We start from the raw sequence: 17,775 nt of genomic DNA on the forward strand, positions 1-17,775 counted from the left end.
CCTTGTTACTGCTGAGCTCCTCTAATGGTCAGACACTAGCTGAATTTGATTTTAGAAATAACTGCAAGAAACAGTGCACTTATCTCAATGCTTTGATCGCAGAATCCTCTGGCAGCCCCACTTCATTCTTAGTGAAATAAGTAGTTGGCTAAACAAAGGAGGTTTACACTCCAAGTCCAAAGTGGCCTCTGCTATCAAACCTGCAAATTAACTTGAATGCATTTCTCACTGGTGTTCAAAATGGGCTAATTAACAGGCTAACTGGTTGAAAAACAGTGTGAGTGACGGCAGCAGGAGGCAGTGATCAAGAGAGCTAGACTGGATTCTGAAGGAGGGAAGCTGGTGATTTATAAAGATTAGAGTTAACCATCTGGCTGTGCAATGAGTGTCAGCCTTGTGTTTGAGTCTGGGAATCCAAGTATGTATTTTCTTTTTGGACATCAGTGATTCCTTTTTTAGTGTGACGTCTTTTGGAAAAGGATCAATTCTAACTGCAAGGTTTTTAAGTTCATACTGTACACTGTCCAAAATCTTCCTGCAATGTTCTTTCACTGAAGTTAATTTTTAAAGCATTCTGAAATCCAGCATGAACTTCTGTTTAAAACAAATTAAAAGTTTTTGATGAAACAAGCTAAAGATACTCTTCTAAATGTCCAGAGTTTAACTCTTTAGACATGGGCTTTAAAAAGTTTTTTCACTTGTTAATGAGACCTCTTCCAGGATAATATGAACATACTTTAATGAAGTTCTTGTGACTGCTTGTTATACAATCAAGTCCGGAACCCCCACGAACGCAAAATTAAAGCAACGCACACAAAATGCCGGGGGAGCTCAGCAGGTCAGGCAACATTTATGGAAAAGAATATAGTCCATGTTTTGGGCTGATACCCTTAATGTGGAATTCAGAACATATTCATATACATTGCTTCTACAGCTACTCTGAGCAAGAAGAGAATCAGTTCTCATGCAGGTTCTTAACCCAAAACAGCGACAGTTCCTTACCCCAGCCAACCCTCCCTCCCCCAGTAGAAAAAACATAGAACAGTGCTGCACTGGGCAGGCCATTTAGCCCGTAATTTTGTGCTGATCTCGATGCTAATTAATACTAAGTGTTCTCCTCCTGTGCATCACCCATATCCCTCCATTCCCTTCATTTTGCTTGAGTTTCTAAATACCTCGTAAAATCCACCAAACTGCCTGATTCCACTACTACCCTGGTAACCTGGTCCAGGCACTTATCATTTCTGTGTAAAAAAAAACTTGCACATTATGCCACCTTTAAACTTCCCCCTCTAACCTCAAAAGCATGTTGGCTGGTGTCTGACACTTCTACCATGAGGAAGCGATTCTGACTGTTTGCCTCTACCCCACTCATAATTTTAAAAACTTCTCTCTTAGCTTCTGATCCTCTGGGGAGGTCAACTCCAAGTTAACCCAAACTTTCCTTGTAGTTCATGCCCTCTGGTAAACTTCTTCTGCACCTTTTCTACAGTCTCCACCTCTTTGCTAAAATGGGGCACCCAGAAATACACATGGTAATTGTGTTGCTCTTTCAATGAGCTGTGAACCCAGACCTGAAGATTCTTTTATACCTCAATGATAAAAAGGGGCTTACCATTAAATGTATACATTTTCCTTTCATTTGACTTCCCAAAGTCCAGTACCTCACACTTGAGCATATGAAACTTAATCTGCCACATCTCTGTCCATATTTATAAATGGTCTATTCAGTTCTTTGATAGTCCTCTACACTGTCAACACATCCACCGGTCTTAGTGTCATCCACAATTTCGGTAATCCACCTATTTACATTTTTATCCAAACTATTGATATGCACCCACTTTTTTAAGTACACCTGCTTGTTAATGTAAATATCTAATCAGCCAATCATGTGGCAACAATTCCATGCATAAAAGCATGCAGGCATGGTCAAGAGATTCATTTTTGTTCTGACCAAACATTAGAAAGAGGAAGAAATATGATCTGAGTGACTTTTATCATGAAATGGTTGTTGGTGCCAGATGGGATGGCTTGAGTATCTCAGAAACTGCTGATCTTCTGGGATTTTCACACACAGCGGTCTCAGGAATTTACAAAGAATGGTGCGAAAAACAAAAAAACATCCAGTGAGTGGCAGTTGTGTGGACAAAAATGCCTTGTTACTGAGAGAAATCAAAGAGAATGGCCAGACTGGTTCAAGCTGACAGGAAGGCAACAGTAACTCACATAACTACAGCGGTGTGCAGAAGAGCATCTGTGAATGCACAACACATCGGATCTTGAAGTGGATGGGCTACAGCAGCAGAAGACCACAAACGTACACTCAGTGGTCATTTCATTAGTTAGAGAAGGTTTCAAATAAAGTGGCCACTGAGTGTATGTCACAAACAACAGCGGTCTCAGCACTAATCCTTGCAGAACACTACAGGTCACCAGACCTACAGCCAGACCTGCAGCCAGAAGATCAGCCTTTCATTCTACTCTCTCTCTTCTATGGCCAAGCCAATTCCAAATTTGCAATTTAACCTGGATCCCATTTTTTTCTAAATCAATCTACCAGGTGGGACCTTATCAAGTACCTTACTAAAATCCATAGGGACAATGTTCACTGCCTGACATTCATTAAACTTCTTTGCTACCTCCTCAAAGAATTCTATAAAGTTTATAAGGCATAATGTGCCATGCCTTTCCAAATACACATAAATCTTGTCTCTCAGTATCCTCTCCAATAGCTTCTTTACCACTGACGTAAGGCTCACTGGCTTATAATTACCTGGATGATCCCTATTTCCATTCTTTAACAAAGACTTATTATTTGCTATTCTCCAGACTTCTGTGATCTTTATTGTTGCTTGTGTGGACACAAAGATCATTGTCAAATATCTAGCAACCTCCCTGGATGCTTCTTTCAATACTCCATGATATATGTCATCAGGCCCTGGGGATTTATCTACCTTAATTCTTTTCAGGACACCCAGACCCTCCTTAATTGCAAAATATCCCAGCACATTTAACATGCACCACTCTGCCTTCACTATCCTCCAAATCCTTATCCTCAGTAAATACCAATACAAATTACTAATTTACTACCTCAGCTGCCTGATCTAACACCAAGCGCAAATTACCTTGAGTGGAACTACCCACTTCTTAGTTATACTCTTTTTCTTAATAAAAGTATAAAATGCATGGGATTCTCCTTGATCATCTCCTTTTGGCTTTCTTAATCACCTGAACATAAAACATAGAACTCTACAGGACAATACAGGCTCTTTGGCCCACAATGTTGTACCTACCTTTTAACCTAATTGAGAATCAATCTAACTCTTTCCTCTTACATAGTCCTCCTTTTTTTTTATCATCCGCATTCCTATCTAAGAGTTTTTTGACTGTCTGTAAAATATCTCCCACTACCATCACCCTCTCAGGGCCTTCCAAGCACTTATCACTTCCCTCCAATCACCTTAAAATTATGCTCCCTGGAGTTAGCCATTTCTGCCCTGGGAAAAATCTATGGCTATCTAACTGATCTATGCCTCTAATCATCTTGTGCACTTACATGCTCTCTTTATATTTCCAGGACTCAGTCTGATTTTAGCTTGCTAATCCTTATATAGGCTTCCACTTTGTTCCTGACTAAACTTAGAACCTCACCAGACATCCAAGGTTTCCTTACCTATCATCTTCGTCATATGCCTTAACAGAACATGCTGATCCTGAGCTCGGCTCAGCTGGTCTTTACCCTGCCACTCTATTTTAAACCCACCCAAGCAGCACTAGCAAACCTCCCAGTGAGGATATTAGTTAAGATGCAAGCCATTCTGTTTGTACGGGTTCCACCCATCCTGGAAGAGAGCCCAATGATTCATAAAATTTGAAGCCTCCCTCCTGAGATTACAACCCTGGAAATTCAGTTTTTTAACTTCCTCCCTAGTTCTTTAAAATCCCCTTGCAAGACCTTATCCCAGCTCCTGCCTGTGTCATTGGTACCAATATGGACCATTACCTTTGGCTGCTCACCTTCCCTCTCAGCATGTCCTGTACCCATTGTGAGACATCCTCGACCCTGGCACCTGGGAAGCATCCTGGAATCTCAACTGCCACCTCAAAAAAAAGTCTATCTGCACCCCTTATTATCAAGTAACCTTTCACTCTTGTTCTAAATGATTTCATCCTTTCTTCTGTGCCTCGGAGCAGGGCACAATGCCATTAACCTGGCTAGTAGTGCTGGCCTCTAAATGGTCATACGTTCCCACCCCCTGACAACAGTATCCAAAGGGGTATTCCTGGTGCAACATCCCGTCTTACTTCTTCTGGTGATTACCCATAGCTATATCTTTACAACTAAGATGTGACCATCTCACTAATACTCATCTATGATCTCTTCACCGATGATACTGAGTACATCCAGCTGTATCCTCAATTCCTTGACCTGGTCTGTCAGGAGCTGCAGCTGGATGCACTTCCCACAGATGTCGTCATCAGGGAGACCACAAGGTTACCTAATTTCCCACATCTTGCAGGAGAAGCATTCCACTACCCTGACTGCCATTTTCCCTACGATATGTCAAAGATCACAGATCAACAGGATGCTGCTCGACCCACTGAGTTCCTCCAGTAGATTGTTTGTTGCTATAGATCCCAGCATTTCCAGCCTCTTGTGCCTTCAGTCAAACAGTTTTGCAAGTGTACTGTCATCAGAGTAAATTACTGTCATACTTTTCATTTTATGTTAAGAAAACCTGAATGTAACTATTTTAAGGCCTACTGCAGTCACAGCAAGGCTTGAGTGCACAGAAAATAGTTAGCACATCAAAAGCTGCATTAGTCAGCCATTTTGGAACAAGTCAGAGAGTGTTTTGCTGGCCTGACTGTGGGAAATTCAATAGTCTATGAGGACCAATCGAAGGAAACCGACTAAACTCAGGAAGAACGTCTTTCATGATGATGAACACTCACAAGGCATCAAGTCCTGATGGTGTCCCTGTAGAGCTTTGAAAACCTATGCAAACCAACTGATGGAGTGTTCAAGGATATCTTCAATTTCTCACTGCTGTAGTTGGAGGTTCCCACCTGTTTCTAAAGGGCAACAGTCATAGCAGTGACCAAGAAGAGCAGGGTGGACTGCCTCAACAGCTATCACCCAGTTCCATCCACAACTAATGAGATGAAGTGTTTGAGTAGTTGGTCATGGCCAGAATCAACTCCTGCCTAAGCAAGGACCTCGACCTGCAGCAATTTGCCTATCACCACAATAGGTCTAGAGCAGATAAATCTCATCGGCTCTGTACTCAGCCCTGGATCACCAGAACAATAGCAATGCCTAACAGGCTGCTGTTTATTAATTACAGCTCAGTGTTCATGACCTTCATACCCCAGATGTTAATCATCAAGCTCCAAAACCTGGGCCTCTGTACCTCCCTCTGCAACTGGATTCTTCACATGCTCATCAGGAGTCCACAGTCTGGGCAAATCAGGAATAACGTCTTCTCCTAGTTGACAATCAACAAAGGCGTGCCTCCGGTTTGTGTACTTAGCACGCTGCTGTACTTTCTTTACACCCACGAATGAGTGGCTAGGCACAGTTCAAATCTCATCTATAAATTTGCTAACAATATGCTATTGTTAGCAGAATTTCAGCTGGTGACAAGGAGGTATACAGAAGCAAGCTAGATCAGCTGGTTGAGTGGTGCGCAGCAACAGCCTTGCACTCAACGTCATTGAGACCGAGGAATTAATTGTGGACCATAGGAAGGGAAAGTCAAGTAACACACTTCAGTCCTTATTGAGAGATCAGCAGTTGGAAGAGTGAGCAGATTTGAGTTCCTAGGTTCAGAATCTCTGAAGATCTGTCTTCAGCCCAACATATTGATGCAATTGCAAAGAAAGCATGATAGCGACTATATTTCATTAGGAGTTTCAGGAGACTTGGTATGTCACCAAAGACTCTCACAGATTTCTACAGATACACCGTGCAGAACATTCTAACTGGTTGCATCACTATTTGGTATTCAGAGCCACTGTACAGGATTGGAAAAAGCTGCAAAAAGTTGTAAACCTGGCTAACTCCATCATGGGCACTAGCTTCCCCAGCATCAAAGACATTTTCAAAAGGCTATGCCTCAAAAAGCAAGATCCATTATTAAGGACCCCATCAGACAGGACATGCCCTCTTCTCATTGCTATCATCAAGGAGGAGGTACAGGAGCCAAAAGACATACACTCAATGTTTTTGGAACAGCCCCACCATCAGATTTCTGATTGGACAATGAACTTACCAATTTCTTTGCTCTTTTTTGCTCTACTTATTTAATTTAATTTATATATTTTTTATTGTAATTTATAGTTTTTATTATTTTGTATTGCAAAAAAATTGTATTTTGTATTGTCTGGCACAAAACTACAAATTTCAAGACACAGGCCAGTTATATTAAATCTGATTCTAATCTTGATTCTCACTTGGGAAGCTAGAAAAGAGATAGACCCAGAGGTTTTGGAGAGAGGGGAATTAGAATGAAAGGAGTTGGAGCCAATTGATGAATTCAGGAGTGACGATAGTCTCCTAGGGATTTGTGAATGGTGTGCTATGTAGATGATGGTCAGGGAGGGAGTAGACTTGGTAGCCATGCACTGCTGTTGGTGGTCAGATAGGGGTCAGTCTGTGGGAGCATGCTGCTGGGTGAGGATATAAAACTCCACACAGCCAGCACCCAAGGTCAGGATTAAGGCCAGAATGCTGAAACTTTGATGCCGCAGCAGTAACTCTGCATTTTTCCTTTTCTAACTGCTGTGATATAAAGTGTCCACTTGAGTGTACATTCATAGTCCTATGCTGTTGAAGCTCATTCACTCTAAGATTTGACGTGTTGTGCATTCAGAGTTGTTCTTCTGCACAACACAGCTGTAACACGTGGTTACTTGAATCACTGTCACCTTCCTGTCAGCTTCAACCTGTCTGGACATTTTCCTTTGACCGTCATGCATTTTCAGCCACAGAATTGCAGCTCAGTGTATGTATTCTGTTTGCACACTATTCTCTGTAAACTCAAGAGGTTATTGTGTGTGAAAATTGTAGATCACCAGTTTCTGCAATACTCAAGCCACCTGTCTGGCACCAACGATCATTCCACGATCAAAGTCCTTATATCATATTTCTTCCACATTCTGATGTTTAGTCTGAACAACAACTGAACCTCTTGGCCCTGTCTGCATGCCTTTATGCATTGCATTGGTGCCACATGATTGGCTGAATAAATATTTGCATTAATGAGCAGATATACAGGTGTACCTAGTAAAGTAGCCAGCGTGTATTTGCTCTTCACTATTTTTGTCCTATTGCTTAACATGTCTTTGATTGCTTCATTACTGTTGGGTGTACTTTACAACCCTGCCTTCTTGACGAATCCTTTTTCAGTTCCAGACCCTATGTTTTTTTGATTGAAGCCAAATTTTGTTGTCGACATTTATGTAAGGCACTATGGACCTTTTTTTGTTGAATTAAAGGTAGCATATAAATAAAAGTTATTATACCAGATCAACTTGCACCATCATTAATTTGATGAAGAGCTAGTTAACGTGCTTCAATATGTTGGTGGAAGGAAGAATTTTGGCTGAGCACACTTGGAAACCTTCCTTTTCATTAACACTTGCCAGCAAACAGAAAGCTGAGAATTAATTTAACATTTCAAATGAAATTCCAGCTCTACAAGACATTTTGGAGAGGGCAATGCAGTGAATGTGACTCCCTTCTATCTGGAGCACTGGAAAGAAAAGCAGCCTAGTTATCAGAGGAGTAAAAGGAGTGAATTGCTGTGTTGCAATCTGCATAAAAAGACTATGATGAAGTCAAATATCTATGATTTTCCTTGATCAAGCTTGCAGGAACTTGCCTTCATACAAAGGAAACATTATGTTGATATTTTATGTGATAAATGTAGCTGATAAAAGAGCTGATGTGATAAATGAAAGATAATTTTGAAACTACTTTGATCTTCATGTTTGAATTAATGGCCTTGGAAAAGGTTTGGAAAACCACAAGAAACATTGGTTCTGGTAGGAAGCACAACAAAGCTGTAGGCTCCTTCACTATCGGGCAGTGAGTTATCCAGACAGGTTGGCTGAAAACGTGCCTCACATCAATGCATGTTGTTGCAGTGACATGTATCAGAATTGTGTTTAATATTGGCGGCAGATGTCATGAAATTTGGCAATAGTACAATGAAATGCATGATAAATAAATACAGAGAGAAAAAAGAACTGAATTACATTAAATATATATATGTATGTATGCTAAATAGTTAAGTTAAAATAAGTAGTGCAGAAAAACGGAAATAAAAAAGTTGTGAGGTACTGTTTATGAGCCCAATGAACATTCAGAAATTGAATGGCAGAGGGGTAGAATTTGTTCCAGAATCGCAGAGCGTGCGCCATCAGCCTTCTGAAACTCCCTCCTAATGGTACCAATGAGAAGAGAGCATGTCCTGGGTGGTGGGGATTCTCCAAGGTGGATGCCGCCTTCCTAAGGCACTGCTCCTTGAAGATGTCTAGGATACTATGGGGGCAAGTATCCATGATTGAGCTGACTCATGTTAGATGTGTGTGCAACTTACAGTATTTCGATCTACACTACATAAGCAAATAATGGCATAGACCTGACTAACTTAGGGCTCATGTGCTCAGTTCATTTATAGGACCATAAACTTTCTGTTTTTATAATATACGTTCCATTTGTCACATACAGAGTCACTGTCAGTGTTAAAATGTTACCCATTTTCGTACACTTCTGATGGAACAATCCATTATGACAATTTTGAGCAGTGTACAGAAGTACTGAGTGAAGACCATTACAAAGAAAAATAACCATAAATCATTTTTAATTATGAACAATTGCATTTTAATACATAGAAAGGAAGGAAAGTCAACAAGTCTATCAACTGCTGAAGACATTTTCAGATTTCACACACTCTCTAACTGCATTCACATGCCCTAAATAATGCGCGCAATGTACCAAGTAAAGGTATTGATGGGAATTTTGGTTGCTTTTCTATAGTTAATGTTCAAGGAAGAAATAGATACTTAATCATTGAGTTTATTTGAAAGGAATCATTGTTAATTACATTTAAAAATCTGTAGTCATATTCTGTGACTATTTATAGAAGCATAATTTGTATTTCTGTTTCCAATTACATCCCTCTTCCTGCTTCAGAATTTTGATAATACTGGAGGCAAGAATCTGTGTCTCTCGTCAACAGGGAGAATAGAAAGCATTCTCATTTTGACAAGTGACAAATTTTAGAAAAAGGCTTTGAAACTTCTCATTTCTTTTGTCTTCTTATTGATATGTATTCACATAATCTAATATGATTTGTGTTGCTGTGATTCAATTAAAAAGAAAATTGCAGAGGAATCAGCCTCAAACTTGATTCCAGGTCACTACTAATACTGCATAAAATAATTCAAGTTTTTTTAACAGAAATTAATTTGGGAAATATTTTCCAAATCCATCAACATAACTTGTCTCAATATAAATGTGCAAAAAAGTGTAGGTTTAGGAGTAAGCCAAAGGTATCTTGAACCACTGTTCTTGCCTCATTTAAGGTAAGTCCATGTCAGGATTGGAAGGATTGTGACCAGTGAGCAGTCAGATTGGAGCAAAGATTAGAAGCGGAGACAGAGATAGTTCAGCAGTCTGGTACTGGTAGGGTTACATAGCTTTGGCACAGTTCATGGGGGTGGCTGTGTGGACATGTGGTCAGCATGTATAGAGGTAGTGGCGGAGTTTTGGGGTTCTAAATTAATGAGTGTAGAGTCAAATCAGGTAAAAGTCATGATGGAAACTGATGAAAATGTTGGAAGATGCTGGGTATCTATAAATAAAGCATAGGAAGACTTGAGTAAATGAGTTACTTCAAGTAGACCTACCTGAAATGCATCCTCAATTCTGGACTGAGACTTTCTCAAGCTGGTCTCATTTTAACGTGCCCTGAAGCCAGCATAATATTCTTAAATGCAATGTACATCCAGATGTGCATTATGCTCCACCATGCACATTCCTCCATGCATAATGAAGCTGGGAAGTGAATCACAAACTTCATTATCCACAAGGTGAATCCTCTGTTTTTCAATTGCATTTTCTGGTTAATGAAAATTAAATTGAATTGTGCTACTCAAACCAGGAAACTTTGTTATTTAATGCACTCGTTTGCAGGGTATTAGCAAGAACAACAATGGGTATCAATATAAAAATATTTGATTGACAGCCTGGATTTTGAGCAGGGTCTTCTGACACAGTGACAATAACACTACCACTGAATCACAGCTCACAATTGGTGGTTCCCTGCCAAATATCATGCCTCAGACCAGGAATAGGTATACAAGACGTGCTGGGTGGCAAGCAGTGCCCAAGAAACCATATCCCGATGCAAATTAAATGAAAGGTCTGTAATCATGCAGCATAACTGTAAAAGAAAGTAATGTGTGAACGAGACTGTTAGAAACTTGTAACTACTTGAAAGAAATATATTTCCTAATTTTTAAAAGCTTCTATTTTAAATATCTGAATTTGAAAGTATTCTCTACATTTGCAACAAACATATTCTGTATGGTGTCAGATCCACAAGCTACTGCATAAATGCATTAAGAATTCTGAATTTGCTTCTGCTGTGGCTTAGAATGTGACCTCATCAAACCCTTGACCTTGCAATTTCTAGCTATTTCCTTTTGTAGTTTCCATCGCATAGGACTTCAGGCAGTAAATGCTGCTAGTGGTAGGGAGGGATCGCCACAGCTCTCAGTTTATTTATCATTACTGAATGGTTTACTGGTTTTAACAGGAGGGACACTTTGTTTAAACTTCTACAGAGGATAATTAATGGTTATTGACTGGTAAATGAAGAACAGGTGACAGCCCAAATCAGAAGAAAAACGATCTTGTGTTGTAGCGTGATAATGGCTTAGTAATTGCTGCAAAGCTGAAGCCTATTGCATCCCATCATAATGCCAGATCATGCCCAGAACACAAAGGCCTCTGTGTGAAAGGTATTCAACCCTCCACATCCTTACACATCTGCTCAGTTGATTTGGTCCATTTATTCTCTGATGGGCTACACTACCGAGGCAAAAGTTCACTTCCCCTGCACCCCTCCACCTTCCTGCTCATTCTCAGTATCACATGACATTTGGCATTGCTATTTTAAGTGCATCTTTGTCTGTTCACAGACTTTGTATTTGTGATACATTCTAGAGGTACGTTATGCCTTAGTACTGTTGGTAGGTTTTAAACTTTTAGACCACGAGCCTTTTGGAAAGTTTGGCTCAAAGGAGAGTCATTTTATGTAAATTAAGTGTAGCCATTATTTTTTTTTAATCAGCTGATTGATTCTGTAGGCTATTTGGACCAACAAACCTGATGGTTCTTTGGGGCAGCTTTGAATGTGCCCTGCTTTCCTGTATGTTAGCTGTAGACTTGCAAATTCCTCCTTTGCAAGTGTGTTGAAAATAACATTTGCTTTTGAAAATTGGCACAGAATCTATTTATACCTACCTTTTAGTGCATTTCAGAACCACAGAGATTAACTGCAAATTGTGAATTATTGGGTTTGGGTACTTTTATATGGTGGTGGATCAGATGTCTGTCATTCTTACAGTTACACTACACTTGACAGTGGTGAGGATAAATGTATAAAGCTTCCTCTCAAAGTTTCTCATGGTTTAAAAACTCTTTCCCCCAAACTCTATGTTTCTGTTGTACGGAGTTATGTGCAAGTATCATTAAGCTAAAAATCTCTAAATGTGCATTTGGTAGAATGGGACTTTTTACTTGTGGGCCTGTTATTAAAAGATCATTAGCACACAAAGTATAGTGTGCTAATTAATGATCAGGCCTCACAAACACATAGTATTTGACTCTGCTCTGCATTATCTGCAAGGAAATTTTTACTCATCATGCACTGCAAGCTGCCAATTTAAAGACACGAGACAGAGAGGAAGGAGTGAGATGGTGTGGAATTAAGGTGCCATGTTATTGATGCTATTGCCAAAGGGCATGATATAGATAAGAACAGGAAGGTGGTTGAGATTGGTGATAAAATGTTAATCATGTTTACTTTAGAAAATCATGTGTGTCTTCGCAGGTAGTAATGCAAGTATTATAATAATTGCAAATTACTGCCTGCAGTTCCCACACATTTATGCATACTGACATAGATGTACTAACTATATTAGTAATCGGAAGGTTTCTGAATTCCAAAAATAATGCCTTCAGCAGTGGCAGGTTCTTCAGTAGAACACCAGGGAAGCCCATCCCTTTAAAGCACCCCTAATTGCTTTGAAAAATTGTTAGTTGAATCAAATATCTGCGTTCACCAAACATTCCTTTGAATAATGTCCAATCATCAAAAGAAAAGAACACTTAGGAAAAAATAACACTAACTTCTTCATATTATTTCAAATAAAATGCTGAAGTAGTTTTAGCCAAAATCCTAAAACTTGAATATAGCTTTTATACAGAAATCAATAAAGAACACAAAATGTGTAATTCTTGGCATCTGACTATTTATTAGTTGCTCAATTCAGTTTGGGGGTAATGTCTGCTTGTAGGTCATTATGAAGAATTGTTATACTTTATCTTTCTTGCCAGAAAGAACGCATTTTCAATTGCAAGATGAGGATGCAAGTCTTAAGTCCTACCTATCGACTTTGTAGGATGATACAACTCAATTTGCTATGAAGACAAGTTATGAAAGGGTTTGCACACCTGTGATCTAGATACATACAGTACCAACTATGAAAAAGCCTCTCTGTTTCTGTTAAGTCTTAAGTCAAAGTGCACAAAATACCTGTCCTGAAATGTCAGATTAATACCGTGAGATTAGTGTCAACAAAATGAAAATAAGGATTGTATAAACCTGTCAGAGCTGGCAAGTTAGAAGCAATGTATATGTAAGTTGCCAAAATACAAAGATCCGCTGATGATCTCTGACATATTGTGCATCTCTGTGTACATGCATCACTGGCACGTTAAAATGAAGATTATTTTAAAATAATCAGAAAGTATATGTCTTCAGGCCTTTTTGCAAGTGAAACAGTGGCTTTGAGTAGTAACATGTTGATTTAGCTAAAATCATAAAGTAATCCCCATGCTTAGCACACCATCTATGATTCACTCCAGTCTCTATTTTCACTTCTCAGGCAATGTGGTTGATGATACAACAGGATGAACCAGAAGATTATATTATAGCTACTGGTGAAGTGCACAGTGTTCGTGAATTTGTGGAAAAAGCCTTCAAACACATTGGCAAGACTATTGTGTGAGTACCAAAATGGACCACAGATGACTTGATTCATTGATATTACTTTATTTTCTCGTATTAATCTGGTCCTTTTCTAATCTCACTAAGTTTTTATATTTGCATCAAGGAATAATTATAAAGTTAATAAGAGGTTTTTAAAAATAGTTATTGTCATTTTTTTAAAAACACAAAATGCAGGCAGAACTCAGCAGGCCAGACAGCATCTGCGGGAGGAGGTAATAACGACGTTTCGGGCCAAAACCCTTCATCAGGAGAGAAGTAACATGGGATGGTCAAGGGGGGATAGGAAGTGGGGGGAGGGATAAAGTAGAGAGCTGGGAAGTGATAGGCTGGAGGGAAATGGGCTAGGGGGAAGGTGGAGAATTATGGGAAATAAAAGAGAAAGAAAGGTAGGGCTGGGGGGAGAGATCATAGTGAGGGGGGAAAATAGAGAGAAGGAGAACCAGACTAAAATAACAGATAGGGATGGGGAGCAGGGGTATCAATGGAGATCAGTGAGTTGGATGTTCATGCCGGCAGGAAGGAGGCTACCTAGGCAGGAGATAAGGTACTGCTCCATCGACCTGCATGTGGCCTCATCTTGACAGTAGAGGAAGCCATGGACAGACATATTGGTGTGGGAGTGGTCTGTGGAATTGAAGTGTGTGGCCACAGGGAGATCCCGCCACTGCTGGAGGACCGAGCGCCGGAAACAGGGATAGAGTCCCCCTGGTCCTCACCTATCACCCTACCAGCCTACAGATCCAACGCATAATCCTCTGTAACTTCCGCCACCTCCTACGTGATCCCACCACCAAGCACATCTTCCCCTCCCCCCCACTCTCGGCTTTCCACAGGGATTGCTCCCTACGTGACTCCCTTGTCCACTCATCCCCCCCCCATCCCTCCCCACGGACCTCCCTCCGGGCACTCATCCCTGCAAACGGAAGAAGTGTTACACCTGCCCCCACACTTCTTCCCTCACCACCATCCCAGGCCCCAGACAGTCCTTTCAGGTGAGGCACCACTTCACCTGTGAGTCAACTGGGGTGATATACTGTATCCGGTGCTCCTGATGTGACCATTTATACATTGGGGAGACCCGCCGCAGACTGGGAGACCGTTTCGCCAAACACCAGCACTCAGTCCTCCAGCAGTGGCGGGATCTCCCTGTGGCCACACACTTCAATTCCACAGGCCACTCCCACTCCAACATGTCTGTCCATGGCCTCCTCTACCATCAAGATGAGGCCACACGCAGGTCGATGGAGCAATACCTTATCTCTCGCCTAGGTAGCCTCCTTCCTGCCGGCATGAACATCCAACTCACTGACCTCCATTGATACCCCTGCCCCCCGCCCTTACCCCATCCCTATCTATTATTTTAGTCTGGTTCTCTTTCTCTCTCTTTTTCCCCCCTCACTATAATCTCTCCCCCCAGCCCTACCTTTCTTTCTTTTTTATTTCCCATAATTCTCCACCTTCCCCCTAGCCCAGTTCCCTCCAGCCTATCACTTCCCAGCTCTCTACTTTATCCCTCACCCCACTTCTTATCCCCCCTTGACCATCCCATGTTACTTCACTCCTGATGAAGGGTTTCGGCCCAAAACGTCATTATTACCTCCTCCCACAGATGCTGTCTGGCCTGCTGAGTTCTGCCAACATTTTGTGTTTTTTATTTATTTCCAGCATCTGCAGATTCACTCGTGTTGCCATTGTCATTTTTTGTTTAGTTGCCAAAGATCTATAAATACTGCAGTCTGGCTTGCAAATGGGAAAATTGTGTTCAAAAATTTCTGATTCAACTAAAATTATCCAGAAGCAGAATGAATGAGTTTGGAACATTCATTTGTTCAAATGATGTACCATCACAGTGTTGAGCAACCCAATGACGATTATGCAATTAATAAGGACACATTTATAATTGTTTGCTCCTTATTTGATGTTTTACACTTTGAACCTTAAATAGGAATATGATGTTATTTATATATCTCAATATGTAGCCATTTGCATTATTGCAGGTAGTTTTAACATGGCACCTTGCCATTGCAATGTACAGTGGATTGGAACACAAAGGAACGAGTACATTCTGGCCCAATTACACAATTGCATCAATTAGCCGAAGCTTTATAGAATAAGTTAAAAAGGAGAAACTACCATTTAACTGAGCAACAAATTATGTGTTTAGATAAAATACCAAACAAATCAGAACACTACTAATACAGTACTGTAATACTGTGTATTAGTTCTTATTAGTTACTGATAGAGGAGTTTATTTAGTGTACGCTGCTGTGTTCTTTTGATTCACTGTAAATGAGCAAAATCAATGCAGACATCAAGTGCAGATAATGGACAGCCTTCATTCAATGCTTTCAATGATTGTATCCTCCAAATCTTCATTTTCATTGTAACATTCAAGATGATTGTCAGTTTCTTCAAATTGTTTGTGGTATCTAACTTCTTGTAGTAGTGAAATTGTTTTATTTTTACTGTTAGCCATTTCTAGCATTTCCAAACCTGAAAGCTTGAAACCTCAATGAGCAAAACATTTCTGGATTGTAGTATTGCTTACTTCTGACCAATGACCAGTGACACAAATCACTTTTTTTTTTACACAAACACATGCAACTGATGTATTTTAAAAACTGTTCACTCTAAGCACAGTGCAGTATCTAACAGCCTTACAAGTGCATAAGGCTGACGCTGGTTAGAAACTGTTCAGCAGTGGGTTCCTGTCCCAATTAAATGGCCTAGCATCCCACATAAATAAATGAAGGGAATCCTGACTATCTTCTCATTTAGTGTTTGTTGTTTAAGAGTTCTCCCAAATAAGTGGCTGACCCAATTAACTGGAATCCACTATATATTCTTTTAACTTTGATTATTTGCCTGCTGCAAGTATCTGTTTTTATTGCAAATAGTTTGGCAACAATCTATTAACAACAGATCAAGTGTGAGAATTAGAGCTCATGGTTATTTTTACAGACATGGCCACAAACTCTTCCTTCGATTTATTTTCTTCAAGAAGGACAGTCTTCAGATTCAAAGGATAACCATTTCAGCATACTGTGTCTTTTTTATATGTACCCATCAGCTTTGAAAGAAAACTACCTTGTTATACACAAGGTAATTGAGTACAGTTAATTAAACTGAAAGATGAGATCAATAAATCAAGTCCTTAATTTAAACTCTCTACACTCGATTGCCTAGACAATGTATACCAAGGGTCTTTATTGCTGTTTATTCAATTTGGGGAAAGTTGCTTAAGTTTGAAAAAGGCAGATTTATGTGAGTTTTTCAAGTGCTGATTGGTAGGACTAAGAAGTGATGGGCAAAAAAGTAGTATTTTATTCTGTACAGGAATGTCTTGTGGAGTTTTAGACACAGATTGCTGTGTCTAATGATTTCTTAACATGCCAAAGCATTCCCTGGATTCCTCTGGGTATCAACTAAAAAATGTAAACCTTGGCATTACAGTTAATTAAAATGTCTTAACTACTAATATTTTGATTTAATTGAAGCATTAATAAATGATACTCCTACCTGTGTACCTAATTGTAACTAATGTATTGTTGCATATGTCATTAGCTTATAAAAGAAAATACATTGCTATAACCAGGTTTTACTGTGTCAAATGTCACTGACAAACGTCTGCTGCCAGAAATTGCTGCCCCTATTTTCCACCTGCCCATTCTCATTTGATATAAGTGTATACAAGTTTATCTTATTGGTCTTAAGCTTCCTATATTCTAGTTACTTGGCCTCAATAGAGGCAACAGGGCTTCTAACAGAAAGCACTATATAGATTATACAGTGGGCAAAGCTCTGTCTCTCAGTGTTGATGACAGTCATAATTTTTAAATGGCTCTAAGATTCTGTATATAGAGTTTGTTATAAAAGTAAACAAAAACAGATGAAAGTGGAAAATAATGAAAACATTAAATTAAACCAATCTAATTTTTAAAAGTACTTTCCCCCTTTGTTTTTTATCTGTAATAATGCCGTGCCTAAGGATGTAAGTGGGTGCTTAGATTCTGCTGTAAGTTTTAGGCTGATGCAGGATCTGAGAGGTAACTTCAGAGTTTAATTCTTGGGGAATCTTAGCAAGACAAAACTCTGCCAGTGCACACCATATGGAGTCTACCAGCAGAGTGAGCCATCAGATTCAGCATTCTAAAATTAGAAGAGTTCTTTGAGACTAAAATTTGAACAGTCTAAGGCTGGAAGTGGTCCATTTAAACAGATAAATGCTGACAGCTCCATTTAGAAACATTGGCACATACAGTATTACCGTATAACCATAAAACAATTACAGCACAGAAACAGGCTATCTCGGCCCTTCTAGTCCGTGCCAGACACTTACTCTCACCTAGTCCCGCTGACCCACACTCAGCCCATAACCCTCCATTTCTTTCCTGTCCATATACCTATCCAATTTTACTTTAAATGACAATACCGAACCTGCCTCTATCACTTCTACTGGAAGCTG

At 39.9% G+C, this 17,775-nt stretch overlaps 1 protein-coding gene across 1 annotated transcript in view; it reads left to right on the top strand.

Annotated features, from left to right (window-relative positions):
* The window catches only part of gmds (GDP-mannose 4,6-dehydratase), a 631,321-nt gene that overhangs the window by 506,140 nt on the left and 107,406 nt on the right, over positions 1 to 17,775 (top strand). The window contains exon 8 of the mRNA XM_059945308.1: positions 13,186 to 13,304. Coding sequence (XP_059801291.1) covers positions 13,186 to 13,304 — 119 coding nt within the window. The remainder of the gene's footprint in view (positions 1 to 13,185; positions 13,305 to 17,775) is intronic.

This window comes from Hypanus sabinus, chromosome 20, assembly GCF_030144855.1.
Source record: "Hypanus sabinus isolate sHypSab1 chromosome 20, sHypSab1.hap1, whole genome shotgun sequence".
Classification (NCBI taxonomy): domain Eukaryota; kingdom Metazoa; phylum Chordata; class Chondrichthyes; order Myliobatiformes; family Dasyatidae; genus Hypanus; species Hypanus sabinus.